We start from the raw sequence: 16442 nt of genomic DNA, 5'->3' as shown, positions 1-16442 counted from the left end.
CACTGATGGATCATAATGCACATCTTCCCAGTTAATGGTGGACATTTATTCTCCGTCTTAGTAACATCCATTAGATTATTGCAAGTGTTGGCTCACTACATTTTATATTAAAAAATGTTTGGCATCACTGTATAACTAACTTAACCTTTGGCTCCCTCACTCCACAGCGGCCTGATCCTTTCACAATTCCCCACCATCCTCTCTGCTGCTGCCTCTGCCAGAGTCTGTTTCGTCCTTGGCCGTGGCACACACATCCAGCTGTCCGTCCCAGCTCTTTGGGAGCCACAAAATGACCATCTTGATGTACAAAGCAGGGGATTTGTTTTATGCCTCTGCCCAGTCTAACCCTCAGCTATTGTATTGGCTCCTAACTCCTCCTGATTGAGAGTAATGTGGGGAAATATTACATGCAAAATGTGAGCTGCAATGTCAAACCTGTAAATATGACATATCAGTGTATAGTCCATTATAGCTGTGCCCACTTTCCATTTGAATGGCCGATTTTCTTTTGCTCCTACTCTGCAATGACACCCAGAAAATAACCTATTGAATCAATTATTCTTGATGTTATGTGTTATCACACTTAAACAACATGGCATATATGTGCGTCAAAGGCTGAACATGACTATTTCCCTCCAGAGATCTGCGTAAATCTTAACATTTTCCATGCATGTAATCATCTTTACTATTAATATTCCCAGCAAGAAGACAAAGTGCCTCAGACTGATTGGACAAAAGGTGATTATCCATGTTTTAATATCAATAAACTGCCCGTGCATTCAAGTCAGATCGGGTCCGTGCAGGAGGAAGGAGGAACAGAAAGTGCGCCTTTGGAGACGGGAAGCTGCTCAGTCGTTTGGTGTGTGTGCGCACCTCCCCTCTCCATAGTGCAGCGCGCCTCCTCTCGCTTTACGGAGCCTGTTTGCAATTCCTGCTCTTCGTGCCAGAGCCTGCAGCTGTCTCTCTGTTGCGTCCCACCGCCGCTGTTGTGGGGAAATCGTCGCTTCACATGACGGACCGACGACGGACTTTGTCCCCCCTTGAGGTGTCCGCGCAAAACCGAAGGATATCGCAACTTTTTCAACAATTTCCAACACTGTTCCGGAGACTGACTGAAGACACCTTACAGCCTGTAACGCCCCGTCCGCGTGTTGACTGAAATCTTTGCAACTGTGAAGGCTATAGGAATGTGGGTTCCAAGTTTATCGCAACGGTGAGTAATGTGTTTATTATTCGTCCTCTCTCTGTGAGTGCACACAAATGTTGGTTGGACTGCACGTAGGCATTCTGCAAAATTGATTTAGACCTTGAATGTCAAATCTGCCCGTGACTGGTTATCAAACCATTTAAACTGAAACTAATCAACTCTAGCGTGCAAAGAGAGCATGCTTAATCCATTATTTTGTGCCATAGATACTAAATATACACACCTAATATTTCCATCTCTCCTGCAGTAAAAGGACCTGCCTCTGCCCCTGACACCATGACCACAGACTTGAACTTGACCTCTCTGCTGAATGTAACAGATCTCCACAACCACACAAGAGGATGTTCCCTCACCAAAACCGGTTTCCAGTTCTACTACCTGCCCACCGTTTACATCATGGTTTTCATGACCGGACTGGTGGGCAACAGCTTGGCCATTTGGATGTTCGTGTGCCACATGAGACCCTGGAGCAGCATCTCCGTCTACATGTTCAACCTGGCTCTAGCTGACTTCTGCTACGTCCTCTCCCTGCCCTTCCTCATCTTCTACTATTTCAACAAAACAGACTGGATATTCGGGGATGTTCTGTGCCGGCTGCAGCGCTTTATATTCCATGTGAACCTCTATGGGAGTATTCTGTTTCTGACCTGCATCAGTGTTCACAGGTACACCGGTGTGGTACACCCGCTCAAGTCTCTGGGGCGGCTGAAGAAGAAAAATGCGGTTATTACCAGTGCATTGGTATGGGTGGTGGTCGTAATAGGTATCTCCCCATCCTGTATTATTCCAGGACTGGCTTGAAGCGTAATGCCACTACTTGTTATGACACCACCACTGAGGATGAGCTACCAGGTTATTTCATCTACAGCATGACTTTAACTGTGTTTGGGTTCTGTATTCCCTTTATTATCATATTCTGTTGCTACGGCATGATCGTGAAAGCATTAATCTACAATGACATGAACAACGCACCCCTACGGCAGAAATCCATCCACTTGGTGATCATAGTGCTCGCAGTCTTTGCCGTCTCCTACCTGCCTTTCCATGTGATGAAGAACCTCAACATGAGGGCCAGGCTGTACTTCCAGAGCCCTGACATGTGCGAGTTTAACAACCGTGTCTACGCCACCTACCAGGTGACGCGGGGCTTGGCCAGCCTCAATAGCTGCGTGGATCCTATTCTTTACTTCTTGGCTGGGGATACCTTCAGGAGGAAGCTGTCACGGGCCACTAAAAAGCCCTCCAAGAAGGGGGACAATGTCCTTCAGTCCAAGAGCGAGGAGACAGCGCTGAACAGCCTGGCGGAGTACGTGGAGAACGGCGACCGGAGGCTGTGACAGGGTAGAATTCTATCAGCTATCGAAACCGTGATGAACTGAGAATGAGTCAATGCACTGTGTGAACTGAAGACTGTATGTAGAAACTGATTGGAACTAGAACTGTAGGATAAATACTCCATTTAACTCGGTGATAACCATCGCTTGCTTGCAGCCTGCCGATGTTGATAAGCTGTTGTACTGTATCGTCCTGTATTGTACTCTAAATGTCAGAGCCATCACTCTTGTCACCATTCTTTCTTAGTCTGTGTTGCTTACACTTGGGACAAAAAAAATGGACATTATGATGAACGGGCTGAGGGAAAACAGGTCGTCCTACAGGCAATAACGTCCTGTTCATCAATTTGTTCAGCAGAACGAGGACCAAGAATGGATAGCACCTTCTCTGGCTGCGAGCTGATGTCTAATCAATAACTATTAGGCAGGTGAGAGCTTGTGCCTAAGGAAGTGTACCTGATGGCTTTTAGAGGAGAAAAGAAAATGCACTGAACCTGAGATTGCTGCGTGGATGTGCCGTGCAGACAAAATAATGCACTATGACCGGGGTCTCTCTGCTCAGAGGGCTACCTATCACTCCCTATTTCTTCCTCTATCTATTACTGACTGGGTGAGGAATGTGTGGTTGACTAGTTTGTTTGTTTTTTCATTTTGACAGCTCCGAGTTGAAAGTCTGCAGCGGCTCTGTTACCACAATCTTTCTCTCCTTAACCTGTTCCCGAGAAGATGATCTTTACAGTATTTTTTGTGCATATGATGCTAGAATTAACTTCTTTTTCGAGGTGTGCTGTACAGGATATTGTGACGTTCCAGACTAGTTTGTGTTATTAACTTTCAGTATCACTAATCCAGACCTTCAGTGCATGAGTCCAGAGTCAAATCCAGTATTAGTGAAAGATTGACTCACCACGGCAGGTTCTAACTACTTTACTGCAACATAGACAACATTAGACACACTCACACACTCGGTCACCTGCTTTGTGACCCCATCACCATACTGAAGATTTGTTCATATGAGATACCTCAAATTAAATTGTGCACTGTGTCTGTGTTTTTGGCAGAGAATCCTTTCTGTTTTGTATCTGTTGTAAACATTCTGGAGAAACGATCGTGGAGCTCTCGATATATATATATATTTTATCCTGCTCTAAGTAGATGTTTGATGTCTGTACTAATGCCTTTGTAAATCTGTAATGTGGTCGGCTGTACTTGTCAAGAAAGGAAGTAAATCAGTTGTACAGGATATTTGGGGCCACATGTATCTTTGTCAATAAATTTTTATATTTAAAACACTCCAGATGGTGTTACATAATTCTTTTAAGATCTCAAGTCTCTTATTTATAGCATTTTGTATCACCTTTGTTCGTACCAGCTGCAGGTGTTTGGAATTGAATGTGTACACTGTAATGAGTGAACAAACACTGTTGGTTTTGGAGACGTTCGTGCAGAGTTCTGTCCTCCTCGCGCCTCCTCCTTTGCCTCCACGCTGCTGTTGACTTTCTCTTTCAACGCAGCCAGGAGGAAGTGAAGGGACGAGGGAGGAATAAAGAGTGGCACCTTTTTCTCCTGGCTTATCCTAAGACTGCCTTTGTGTCCGTCACAATGGCGTGGCGTTATTGATGCAGACAGGGGTGTGAAGCCGTCGCCAGGACCCAGCGGCTGCATGCTGTTGTGGGCACAGGAAACCGACCAACCCTCTTCCTCCAAACAGGGCCTATGAATACAAATGGCTTTTGATTTCCTGGCTTTGAGGTGCAAGCTGCATATCTGGCCATGACAAATGTGTGTGTGTGTGTGTGTGTGTGTGTGTGTATTTGTGTGTATTTGTGTGTCTCTGTGTTACAGAGCCTGAAGGCAATGGAGACCTTATTCCAGTAGGTGGCTGCTTTAGCCGTTATTTCTGTTTGTTGGTTGTTTCATTTTCAAAAAGCAGCCACTGTGACATGCACATGGACCAGGGGCGCATTAGCATAAATGTATATCTGTTTATTTGTGGAGTGTTCAGCATGTGCTCTGTGTGCATGTGATTAGATGAAAGGAAGGTTGGAATCAGCCCGCGCCAAATCTCAAGCCAACATCAGTTCTTTGGAGCCTCATCTTGACTTGCAGAAACTTTGGATGCCTGCCAGTTTCTCCTCCCTCCCTTTTCTACCACCTTTCACCCTCTTTTCTCTTACATCCTCCACTCTTAATTCTGAAAGTGGAATGAGATTAAAAAACAACTTTTCTTCACTGCATTTCACCACATCATCTGGTAATGCTGTTTGATTAATTGCTGGGGGGAAAGACTGTTTAGCAAAACAGAGGACCAGAGAGTGAAGTGTAGCGGCAGTTGTGGAGAACAAAGTTTCTATGGGATGTTTTTTCCTCGGGACACTGTTAGCAGACAGGGGCCTGTGGGGTGGTCACAGTCACGGAAAGCTAAACTAAAACACTGAGCTTTGTGCTCGGAGATTTACAGCGGAAGCTTCTCCCAGCATCCATATCCATGACTGGGGCACCGTATGCTCGAGCTAAAAGCTGCCACTAACCACACAAAAACCAAATGTAATCAAAATATCAGCGTGTGGTCCTTGGCGATTAACTCATGATTCAAATAATCACCAGACCAGACAATGTGGTTGACTACCAAATTCGAACGGATCCATCGACACGATGTGCAGTGCAGCTAACCACATGAGGAAAACTTCCCACATTATGTCTCAGTGAATCATGCGATAACTTGAAATCCTTACTGTGTAATAGTGACATAATAAATTGCACTTCTGGAAAAATAGTAAACTTCCTACTACTATTTGGAAATCTTCAAGAGCGAGTCAGAGGGGTGATGGCATCTGTTTGTACACAACGTGATGCAGTTTTTCAAGCAAAGTCACACAACCAGTTGTGTGTTCTCCAAGTGCAGCAGCTAAGTAAACATGTTGTAAAAATATTTTGCTCAGTGGCTCTTGGTTACAACACTCGTAGCACTGTTGTGATTTGATATTAGCATGTGTTTACTTGCTTCGATCACACTTCAATCTACCGCCAAACTGCAACAGCTATTGCTCTTATATGGTAATGTCAGACTGCGCTGGCATATTTGGGACACTATCGTGAGCTTTTTTCAAACAACAAAACACCGAATATTTTCCTATTAACCACACCTACAGCCTACGCCGGCAGCCTGCTTGTGAAAGGAGGGCCCACACTCCGAAACCAGGACCAAACACTGCAGGTCAGGTAAGGAAAGTTCACACCTCACTGACAGACAAAATACTCGTGAAAGGACTGAGGCTGTTGCTGCATGCCCAGATGCAACCAAGTCTGCCCGTGTATGTGTGTATTCATGGAGTCACACATCACAGATAAGACTCTGCAGGGCAATTAATCAACTTGCCCACCAACAGTCGCTGTGCAATAAAATGTTGCTCCAGTCAGTAAAGCTGCACATGCAAGAGTAAAAGTTAATCACAGCAATTACACAATAATGCGGGTTTGATGAAAGAGCGAACAGAGGCTAAGCTGTCACATTACTGCTTCTGAGCCTGAAAGAAAAAGAAGAAACCACACAAGCTGATAAGCAATAATCAAGGAATGAGTTTAAACTCAAACCTGCCTTTCTTGTGTTCCCAAGCCCAGAGGCAAATGTGTTTTCTTGTTTCTCATGTAGTGTATCCGTCAGCAGGAATTTCAAAGTAATCTTAACCCATAAGAACCCACGGTGACACCAGTGTCACAAACAATTTGAGTGCCACAGTGTCTTCCTGTAAAGTTTCATGTCTGACCTTAACTCATTAAGTCCTTTAAGGAAAAACGGGTCTGGGTTCTTATGGGTTAACTTGATTTAGCATGTCTGTATGGATGCCATGTTCAGAAAACTCAACCCATATCATCTATCGTAGGGTTAAATACCCTACATTACATATAGTCTCATACTATTTTCTCCCTTTTTGTCACCAGACAACCATCAGCTGAAGGAACAAGATGAGTCACATTCCTAAAATGATGTGCATTTGACACCTTAACCAACTCCATTTACTCAGGTAACAAACCCAAGTACAATTCTGAACTTGTATTTTTCTGTGAAATTCACTCATATGCTGCCTCATATTTATGGTCCACTACATTTATGTGCATGCTACAGTTACTTACTTATTGATCATATAATAGGAAATGCATTCTTTCGCAACAAATGAAACCACCCAGCAGAAAATAATAAATTTAGCTCCATCATACGCAGCAGAATCAGTAAACTGCTGAAATATGAATGCATCAGTAATGACAGTCCCGTAGTACGATATGTAATATACACCACTGAATGGGAAAAAAAACTTGTCCTGCATAGGAGTAATTTCTAATTCTATACTTTAAATATACTTAGCTGATAATATTGATGTACTTTATAGTTTATAGTATAGAACAGTATGGCATAGTGTAGCATAGCACCTTTGCAACCAAATTTTAAATGCAAGTATTTTTACAGTAAGACATTGCTACTTTTGCCAAAAGATCCAGATACTACTTTCTTCATTGTTCACTACATATACATTTAGTAAATGTCTTTTATGTAGCGCCAAATTTAGATAGCTTCATTCCTTTGTTTGGCAACAAGATATCAAACAGGGGAAATCTTAAAAATGAAACACAAAACAGTAATGAAATGACAATTTTGCGACAAACCCCCCCCCCCCCCCCCCCCCCCCCCCCCCAAAAAAACATACTACGTATTAAGCAAGTCAGCAGAAGTGGTTCTTGAGAAGGTTTTCATTCAAAAAAATGAATTGGTTCCCGTAATAGTAACCATCCATCTTGATCCATAGCAACCATCTGCATCGTTACTCTCATCCGTCTACATCAATAGAGTCGCTGTCCTCAACAGATGCCGCCCTACAGAATGAATGACAGGTTATCCGAAGTATTGACCCCTGTGGGGTGTTTGCTTTCAGCATTACAAGTTATTTGAAATGAAACTGATGAGTTTTTTTCAAGCAATAAGCTGCCCGTTGCCTCTGGTGTTGCCCTACTTTTATCCCATGAAGTGACTTCATCATGCTGTCAGACGTACATGTTTGGATCCTTCGTCTAACACGTGTATGGACAAGTAGGAAAAAGCTCTCCCTGTTCTGCTGCACTGCAGATGGAGTAGACACAGCGCCGAATGGGAACTGTCATAAGTCCGAACTCCATAGTTTACTGTAAAGCTCTGCTCATGACTTGGACTGCTGCCAGTCACAATAATAGTAGACTGGTGTTCCATATGAGATCTGCAAGGATTGAATGGGAATGGAAGAACAAGTGTGAGAGGGTGTGTGACACAGACGGAGACTGTCATATTTTGGCTGTCATAAGGTTTTCATGATCAATATCTCTGCCGCCATTCTTGTCTGGCTTCTTGTTGATTTTCTGTCGCTTCTTGGCATCACCATCGATCAGCCTGAACGATCGGCTTTCTGGTTGACACCCACAAACCTGAGTCTTTCGTGCATTGGGATCAAAATGATCCAGTCAAGCAATTTAAGCTTGACTGAAAGGAAGATGTCTTAAAGTCTAAAACTGCTTCGGCTTGGCTGGGGCTTCAAGGCACTTTTTTACTGCATATACATTACACTAGAAGGAAAACTGACTCCCTTTGAACGGATATCGCAAGATGCAGTTTTGGAACCTGCCTGGCAGAGCTCGGTGATGAGAGTGCTGTCAGACGGAGCAGAGACGAGCTGGACTGTCTGATAAGAGTTATGAGATAGGAGGCACACTTCTGAAATGGACTGAGGTTAAATAAAAGGGCTCCTGCTGCTTGGGAAAATAGGGAGGCGATAAGATAAGGAAGGAGTGAGAACAAGAAGCTGAGAACTGAGGAGATACCAAATGTGCTGTAGGCATCTAAAAACTTCAGAAGAAAGTGAAAAAATAAACACAAAAATAGTACAAATGACATAAAAATAGAAGGAGACATGAACACTGAATGGCTTGACTAGTGGTAGCATAAGTACTGTGCAGTATATATACAGAATATATGGACATTAATAAAAGATGAGTGAAAGATAAAAGACTTAAAAGGTTGGATCAATCACTTGCATAGGTTTATGCACATTCTGCAGCTTTGGCCTTCAGTTCATTTCGTCTAGCTATTGCCTTGTCTCGTACTCTTTTATTAAAAGGTAGACAGTATTTATGGCGACACCGATATTGCAGTTAAATATAAAAATCTGAGGGCTGTCCGTGATGCCAAATAGAAAATGGTTGAAAGCGTTTCAAGAAATCATAAAGCAAGATTCACCTAAAATTAATTTAGAATAAAATTACGACCAAGGGCCTGACTGGGGGTGGCCACACTGCAAAGATGATCAAACTAAAAGAAGACATCTCTCAGAAAGTATGAAACCAGCTTCTCTCTGCCTGCAGCTTTTCTGTAAGTTGTGAAACTACTGTAAAGGGTGATGAGCTATGTATTCCACCCAGAGTCCAATGCTTTTATTAGCTGGCAACCTGTCAGTCTGCTCGCTGCCCTGCTGCAGGGGAGATGATAAATCCCTCAAGACCAAAGTTTATGTACCGGCAGATTACATCCACTTCTCCACATTCACTTTGTGTCAGCGTGTGCGTTACCGAGAACGGGAATGAGCTTGCATGTAGGAAAGGAAAGGGCTTTCGCAGCAGACCCTGTGTAGGCATAACTATATATACAGCAGGTGAATAATGGAGATATAGAACAAACATAACCTTATATGCCACCAGCAAGTACAGAGAAGGGTCGTCTTTCGCCTTCACAGGTCCACTCCTCCTCACTGCTTTTGGTTTCCTGTCATGCGGATCCTGAGCTGCATGTGTGGTGGCGGAGACAAGAGCTTCTGTTTCTGTGAAGGATTAAGAAGACTTCACGGACCTTTTTTTCCCCAATCTGTCATGAAGATTCAGTTTGTTTAGCACTCACTTGAATTGTGTTCATGGAACTGCTTGAGTTTATTCAGCAGTCACGGTATTGTAATGACTCCCGTGAGCTCCAGAAAGAGTTATTATTAGACAGCATTAGCCAAAGACGTTAAAGCCTCTTAAAAACTTGGCCTCAGATTTTATGTGTTTTCTGTAAGTTGAATGCTGATGATTAAATAAACAATAAACAGGTCCGTGTAGTGGCTTGATCTGATATTACTCACGGTGACCAAACAACAGCTGCCACAGTCTGGTGCAAATTACTGAAACCTGTTTGTGTTTCAGCTCAACTCCAACTATTTCAAACTAGTTAGTAGAGCTTAGAGGGGGGAAAGAAATACCAAAGCAGTCATGTGGAAAAAAACAAGAAGTTTTTTAAGTTTGGCAAAAAGCAGTACGTTTGTATAACAGCCACTTAAATGTCACAAGAGACTGATCGAGAAAATAGGGCCAGGAATTCTCCAGGAATTTCCAAAATAATGATGCTACAGCTCCAGATTTCCTCAGGCACTTCTCACTCGTCACCAAGAAAGATCAGGTGTATTTCAGACCTCTGTTGTTTTTCTGTATGTGAATCTATACATGACCTGTGCTTTATATTCTCCCGCAAAGTATTCATATTGAAATGTTTTGCATCAAAGCATCAAATAACGCTTTGTAAAAATACATTCAAAACACATTTTAATGTTGGTAACTTAAATTTCAGATTTATTACGACAGCAGCCCACAGTAAACTGAATGCACACATAAATAACTCAGCACATTTTAAGCACGGTTTATAATTTAAACTGCATATTTGCTCCCTGACTGAAGAGTAAAAAAAGGAACAAAATGACATCAGAATCCATCTTCACATAAAAGCCCATAAAACACAACATAGCTCTGTTTATTATGTAGCCGCAAGCCAGTCTAAACATTTTCAAATACTCTATCTCCAAATCTTTTGCAAATGTCTCAATTTGGATAACAGGCAAACACACCAAGCAACATTCCCATTTATTCCTGTATGAGGAATGCAATGCAAATGAGCTTTCTTAAATAACATTGTGCACACATATTTGTGCAGGATGTGGTTTAAATTCCGTGTCATTACTGGTTATTACGGCTACGTGTCAAGCAGAACGGCAGAATCCACAGCTGCAGTCTGCTGCACTTTTGATGACACTGAGCAATAAAGATAAATTTCCTGGTGTTTGCAGATCATGGTAGGTTGCTTTGAACATTTCCCTTCATTAAAAGCTAGATAAATAAACCAAAAAAATCATGCATTGCTTTCTACACAGGAGAATATTTTTGCATCTGGAGTGAAGCCCCAGATAGCAAACTATGGGTGAATCAATGTTGAATCTATGTTGAGACCTAACGTCGAAATTATACAGAAAGCGCAAGGTTGATAAAATGTTGAGTCAACGTTTGCTTACATAGATTACATGTTTGCAAACATAGATTAAACATTAATTAAACATTGACCTGTCAAACATTTTAATTAAACCAAAATACAATGTAGATTCAATGGTATCTTTTAAACACAAACTTCAATGTTGACAAAATGTTGTTGAAGCAACGTTGATCCAACCATCAGTCTTCAACCGTAACCAAAATTCAACCTTCTTAACCCTAATTCAACATTGATTTAACATCTTTTGCTATCTGGGTAAAGTGTGATTTATGGTTGAAAAGCAAACGTTGACTCAACATTTTATCAACCTTGCGCTTTCTGTATAATTTCGACTTTAGGTCTCAACATAGATTCAACATTGATTCACCCATAGTTTGCTATCTGGGGCTTAATGCATTGTTGCATCCTGGAGGAGACAACTGCTGGTGAAAAGTCACTAATGCACTTATTTTAAACTTAACAAAACCGATAAAGCTTCATCATAATGCGAAGGGCTAAAAAAAAGTGCCTTGAAATCTAATTAAAAAGGGCAGCTTTGAAAATTCTTATAAAAAAAGCAGTGATAGCAGATCTCCTCTGAAGCTGACACATGGCACTAATTGGCATTTAACTTCGCCTTTGTATTTCTGATTCAACTACTTCAAAGTTAATCACTTCCTTTTTAAATTTTGTCCTTCCATTAATTCGTCCCTCCCTTTCTTCTCTGTACTGCATGTCCTGTATGTTTGCTGTGGATCCACATGCATGCGCACGCTTCGCGTTCTTGTGTATTCTTGTACCCGGTCACCTCATGTGTTGCGCTTCCTATTCTGGCATGTGTGTATGCTAATGATCCACAGCAGATAACGTTTGCGTTATCAGGATTCTGGCCTCCCGTAGGAATCTTGTGTTTTGCTAGATCATTAGACAGAAATACACATTGCATGCTTAGCAGGTGACTCTCAAGTGTTCTCCTTCTATTACTCCTACAACGGCTTAGGTGTGTTTATATAGTGTGAAATGTACCAAGGGAAGGTCTTGTCGATCCCATTAAATCCAAAGCGAGATAAGCTTCCTGGTGCAGAAATAACATTAGCAACTAAACAGCGTGTGATACAAAATAAAGCAACATGGAGTCTCTTTGGGTTTTCTTTCTTCTTTTCCCAATGTGAAACATGCAGTTCTACTACACTGAAATGTATTCATGATTATTAACAAGGCCACACACAAATGCATGTGCACATGCTCCTCCATGATCCATTAGCAGAAGAGACAATCAGCTGCGGAATGCAAGAAAATAGCTGACAAAACGATTCGCCCTCTAAAAATGCTGCACTGACACACACACCCATCTGCAATAGTTAATCAAAGAAATGCACAAAGTGGCAATTCTATATCGGTTTTATTATGTGCAACAGCTGCATTTGCATTGCCAATTTCACCTGTGAACTCTCCTATCCGCCTCTAAACTCTCCTCCCCTTTTCCCTGATGTCCTCCAGTGATTAGTCGCCTCCTCTCCAGAAGCCTCCCCTTCCTATTTCTCCTTTTCCTCTTTTCTCCTCCCCTACAGCCTTGTTGTTTAGATTCTATTATCTGGTGCTGCTTGGCTGCCTCACCCTATTAATCCTGGCAGTTCAGTGCGGGTGTTTGTGTGTGTGCCTTCGTGGATGTCTGCGTAGAGCTGCGAGTTGTGCCAGTGTGAGAGTGCAGTGGCTACTGAATGTCTGCGAATGATTAATGGTCTGGGTTAGGCGAGGTGAAAAATGGCAACGCGCACACAGATGCATGCACTTAGTCATGTACACACACACATGCATGTGCACACTTACCTTGCACAGGTGTCCTTTTAATACTTATCTAGGGGGGAATTGTCTGTCTGGATAAAAAGCAGATTCCAGAGCAAGGCTGTGTCTCACTCAGTGCATAGTTGCAGGGAGGGAAGTGAAATGGGGATGTAGTGAAAATGAAGTGGAAGTGCTGTGCTTTAAAAGAGAGCTGCGCATCATTAAAAAGGAATATAGATGTGAAACTACTGTTGCTGACCTTAACGGCTTCAAGTGACACTTAACAGAAAACTGAATCAAATCCTTGCTGGTAAATGTCTTTTTACCGGTTGCTCAGTGCATGCAAACTATTGTTGTCTCTGGTTGTGGTGCCCCCTGGTCTGTTGTGCATGTCTGCTTGTGTGCGTGCGTAAGACGATCCGCTTGTCCTGGATTCCCTGCTAAACTTAGCCAAGTGGCTGCGATCATGACTGAGTGGTCAGCGGCTTGGTTCAGTCGCCAGCCATGACCGAGAACTTTTGTCTGAGTACTTGTTGCTTCAGCCTGCTGATCTCACTCCTCCTGCACTCCCTGATTAGAAGAATATCGATCCAGGTGTGGACAGCTGTGTGTGGCTGCACTGTGAGTCACACAGGCTGGAGGTTTTATTCGCAGTCAGTGGGTTTAAGGTCACGGCCATACTAATGCACATACATAGTATCCACTATGTGTCTCTGACCACTGGAGAGAATCAAAACAGATTCATTTACAGTTCCTTGGAACACTGTGGTCTGAATGAGAAAACTGCCCTTGATTACTCACTTATCTTTACGATCACTTGCTCTGTGTTTCCCGTATAGTCGGTGCATGTGCTTCGCTTTCCGTTGCTCTTCCCGCTGAAGGCATTACGACGTGCCACAGTAGGATGAACATAATGAATAATAAAACTAATGGCGGCCGAATTCCAGTTAGTGACTTAAGTTTCAGGGTCGTGGCATTCTGGATGACTGCAACACTCATTTTACAGGAACACTTGATTAGAACTGCGATTATCAGGGTATCTACTGGCAATGTTGTCAAATGAATAACTCAATGTCAAATGACTGCAAACTTACATAAGTAATTTGATTAGTTATGTAAAATGCTGAATACAGGAAACACAGTTAGGCTGGATTATTAGTGCTGTGTTTATGGTCACTGATTTAATTATTACAAAGGTTTACTCATGCAGGAGTATCAGACCGCAAACATTTGTGTTTGTGAGACCTGAGTTGTGTATTCACTGTTAGTGAAGCGCAAAATGTCAAAGTAAGGAACAAATATTATTAAAAAGTATTGCAGTAATAGTGTGAGGTGGCACCTTTTTCTTCATTATTTAGCTGACACTGCACACTCATGTACTGTTTTCACACAGTCATGATGGAGGTTATGTGAAACAGTGAAGTCTTGGAAAAAGCTTCTAAGCTTGAATTTCCATGATGATGACGTAGCATGTCATGTATAACTTTTAAGCTTAAATGCTGAGAAGTCCTAAAACTGGACACATTTCTGTCAAAAGATGCACTTCCAGGACAACATTCCAGACTGTACATGCACTGATGAAGAATTTGTCCTATGGTTATGCTGGAGTCAAGTCGAGATAGTTTGCTTAGTTTAGTTTAAAGATGGAAGAAGGGAAGCAATAGCTTGTTGCATGGCAACCTCCCAGTGGTGGCATGCCTGCAGGGAGTCGCTGCACCAGGCCAAGGAACAGAATGGAACATAAACCCCTGCTACACCAAAGCGTGTCATTTCACACTTTGGATTTTGAACAAGACAAACAAATGTGTTAAGTAGTGAGCTTTTGAGCTAATATTTGGCATCTGCTTTCCCCTCTTAACCATCTCCTGGCTGTATAGCTTCATTTGGTGACACAGACATGAGTGTGGTATTGATTCTCAGCAAGAAGACAAATAAGAATACTTCCTAAAATGTCAAATAATTTATTTAAACTAAAGGGTAGGAAAAAGAAGAAATTTAAACCTATCCTGTGACATATTTCCATTAGAAAAGGAACAGGAAAAGCAAACAATCTAGAAGTGCAGACATCCTTCAGCACACAAATATTTCCTCATTATTGTGGACGTGTCTTGAACGTCATTCCAGCAGGTAATGCATTGGCAGCAGGCAGAACTATAGAAGGTGATAAGTAAGTCACTTCTTTTGTGTTTATTCAAAGTCTTGTCTGCAACCACAGAGAACCTCAGAATCTTTCCAATTTCGATTCATAGTTTGATTGTGTGTGTGTATGTGTGAGTGTGGATACATAGTACACACACATACACAAAGACACATCTCTTATTTTAATAGATGAATTGCTCCCATTGTGTTAACAGCAGCAGTAATTACATTGCTGCTGGGATTCAGTCGTTTCTCTTTGGCCACAACAATGGACCATGGACTTCACATTCCCCAGAATGACATCTGGTTATGACAAGAATATTCACATCTGCCTGAAGACTTTACAAAACTGCTGCAGCCTCCAGAGGCAACCTTCAAGCTCCAAACCATGAAACGAACACACTTGCTTACAGCGTTTCTCATTATTATGAACTTCCCCCCTTCGGCTTCAGTGAGGAAATGAGAATGTCAGACTCTTCTCTGTGATGATGATGGTTACTGTGACTCTCAACTCTAAACTTTAACCCCCGGCAGCCAACTGAACTGAACTGGATGGAGCAGTATGTATTATTAATGATGGCAAAATTCCACACATGAAAGCCTGGCTTTGTGGGCCGGATGAAAGAGCCTGTGTCTGCTCTGTCTCCGTCACCCCGTTTATTTCTATTTACAACTTCTGTCTGTTTTCTGTCTTGTCTTACATTACGTATTCTCTTGCTCTCTGATTTCTGATTCATTTTGTGATCCGTTTGCTTGAAAAGTTGTATTCACAGTGTCAATGACTCAATCAGTTTTTCTCCAGACTGTTCTGGCTTTGTTGCTGAAGATAATGGCGTCCAACAACAACACAACAGCCTTTTGTCCTCATTCTTTCTGAACAATGCAGATTTCTCATCCAGGCAGCTGTCAACAGAAAACCATGTTTTGGGTGCATTTGAACACCATATTTGTGTGTGTTTCAGAATTGTGAAGCTGAAGTGTTCTTCAGCTTCACAATTCTGAAAAGATAACAAAAATCGAACTAAAATCACACATTATGCATATTTCTTTACTGAAGTCACAAAAAATTTCCAGATGATTCTATTCTTTCTGTATGAAATGACACAAACAACGCTCATTTCACAGCTCTCACACCTCCGTGTGGAGCTTATTGTTCACCTGAGCTGTGAATGGCATCTGAACTCTGGAAATGTCAGCAAATTCACATGGTTGAATGTAGGTCTGCTGCCCTCCACTGGGCAAAATACCTCACTGCAGGGAAGAGATGCCCAACAAATCCTTCAGTTGGACAGTTTTCAGTTCAAGTCCAGTTTATTGTCATTTTTACTCACATGCATGTACACATGCAGGTTGCACAAAATGCAATTTTGCAAATTTTAAGGGCAGTGGGTGCAAGAAACACAATGATACAACTAGGAAAAAAAAACAACCTGGCATCTGTAAAGACTGTAGTTTTTATTGTAGCATCCTTTGTTTGAATCTGACTCAAGGTCTATCTCAGACACTTTAATTTCTCCAATTTTTCTTTGATTACCTGAAAAAATAACACCAAAAGTTATGTTAAAAATTCAGCATAAATGGACTTTGCTCAGGGCTTCGGGGCCGGTTGGTTAGCACTGTCACCTCACAGGCCTGGGGTCTTTCTGACTGGAGTTTGCATGTTCTCCCTGTGAATGAGTGAGTTTTT

The 16442-nt window shown here is 42.1% G+C and overlaps 1 protein-coding gene across 1 annotated transcript; it reads left to right on the top strand.

Annotated features, from left to right (window-relative positions):
* The first annotated feature begins 807 nt into the window (after positions 1–807).
* LOC110955973 (P2Y purinoceptor 1) lies at positions 808–3834 on the top strand. The gene is given in 3 exon segments (XM_022201187.2): positions 808–1213; positions 1455–1973; positions 1976–3834. Coding segments are annotated over 2 exon segments (1059 nt in total). The 5' UTR covers positions 808–1213; positions 1455–1483; the 3' UTR covers positions 2545–3834.
* Positions 3835–16442: the final 12608 nt, after the last annotated feature.

The sequence above is a fragment of the Acanthochromis polyacanthus genome, chromosome 13 (assembly GCF_021347895.1).
Source record: "Acanthochromis polyacanthus isolate Apoly-LR-REF ecotype Palm Island chromosome 13, KAUST_Apoly_ChrSc, whole genome shotgun sequence".
Lineage (NCBI taxonomy): Eukaryota > Metazoa > Chordata > Actinopteri > Pomacentridae > Acanthochromis > Acanthochromis polyacanthus.
The sequence above is the reverse complement of the archived record's forward strand: the minus strand, read 5'-3'. Positions and strand labels throughout refer to the sequence as shown.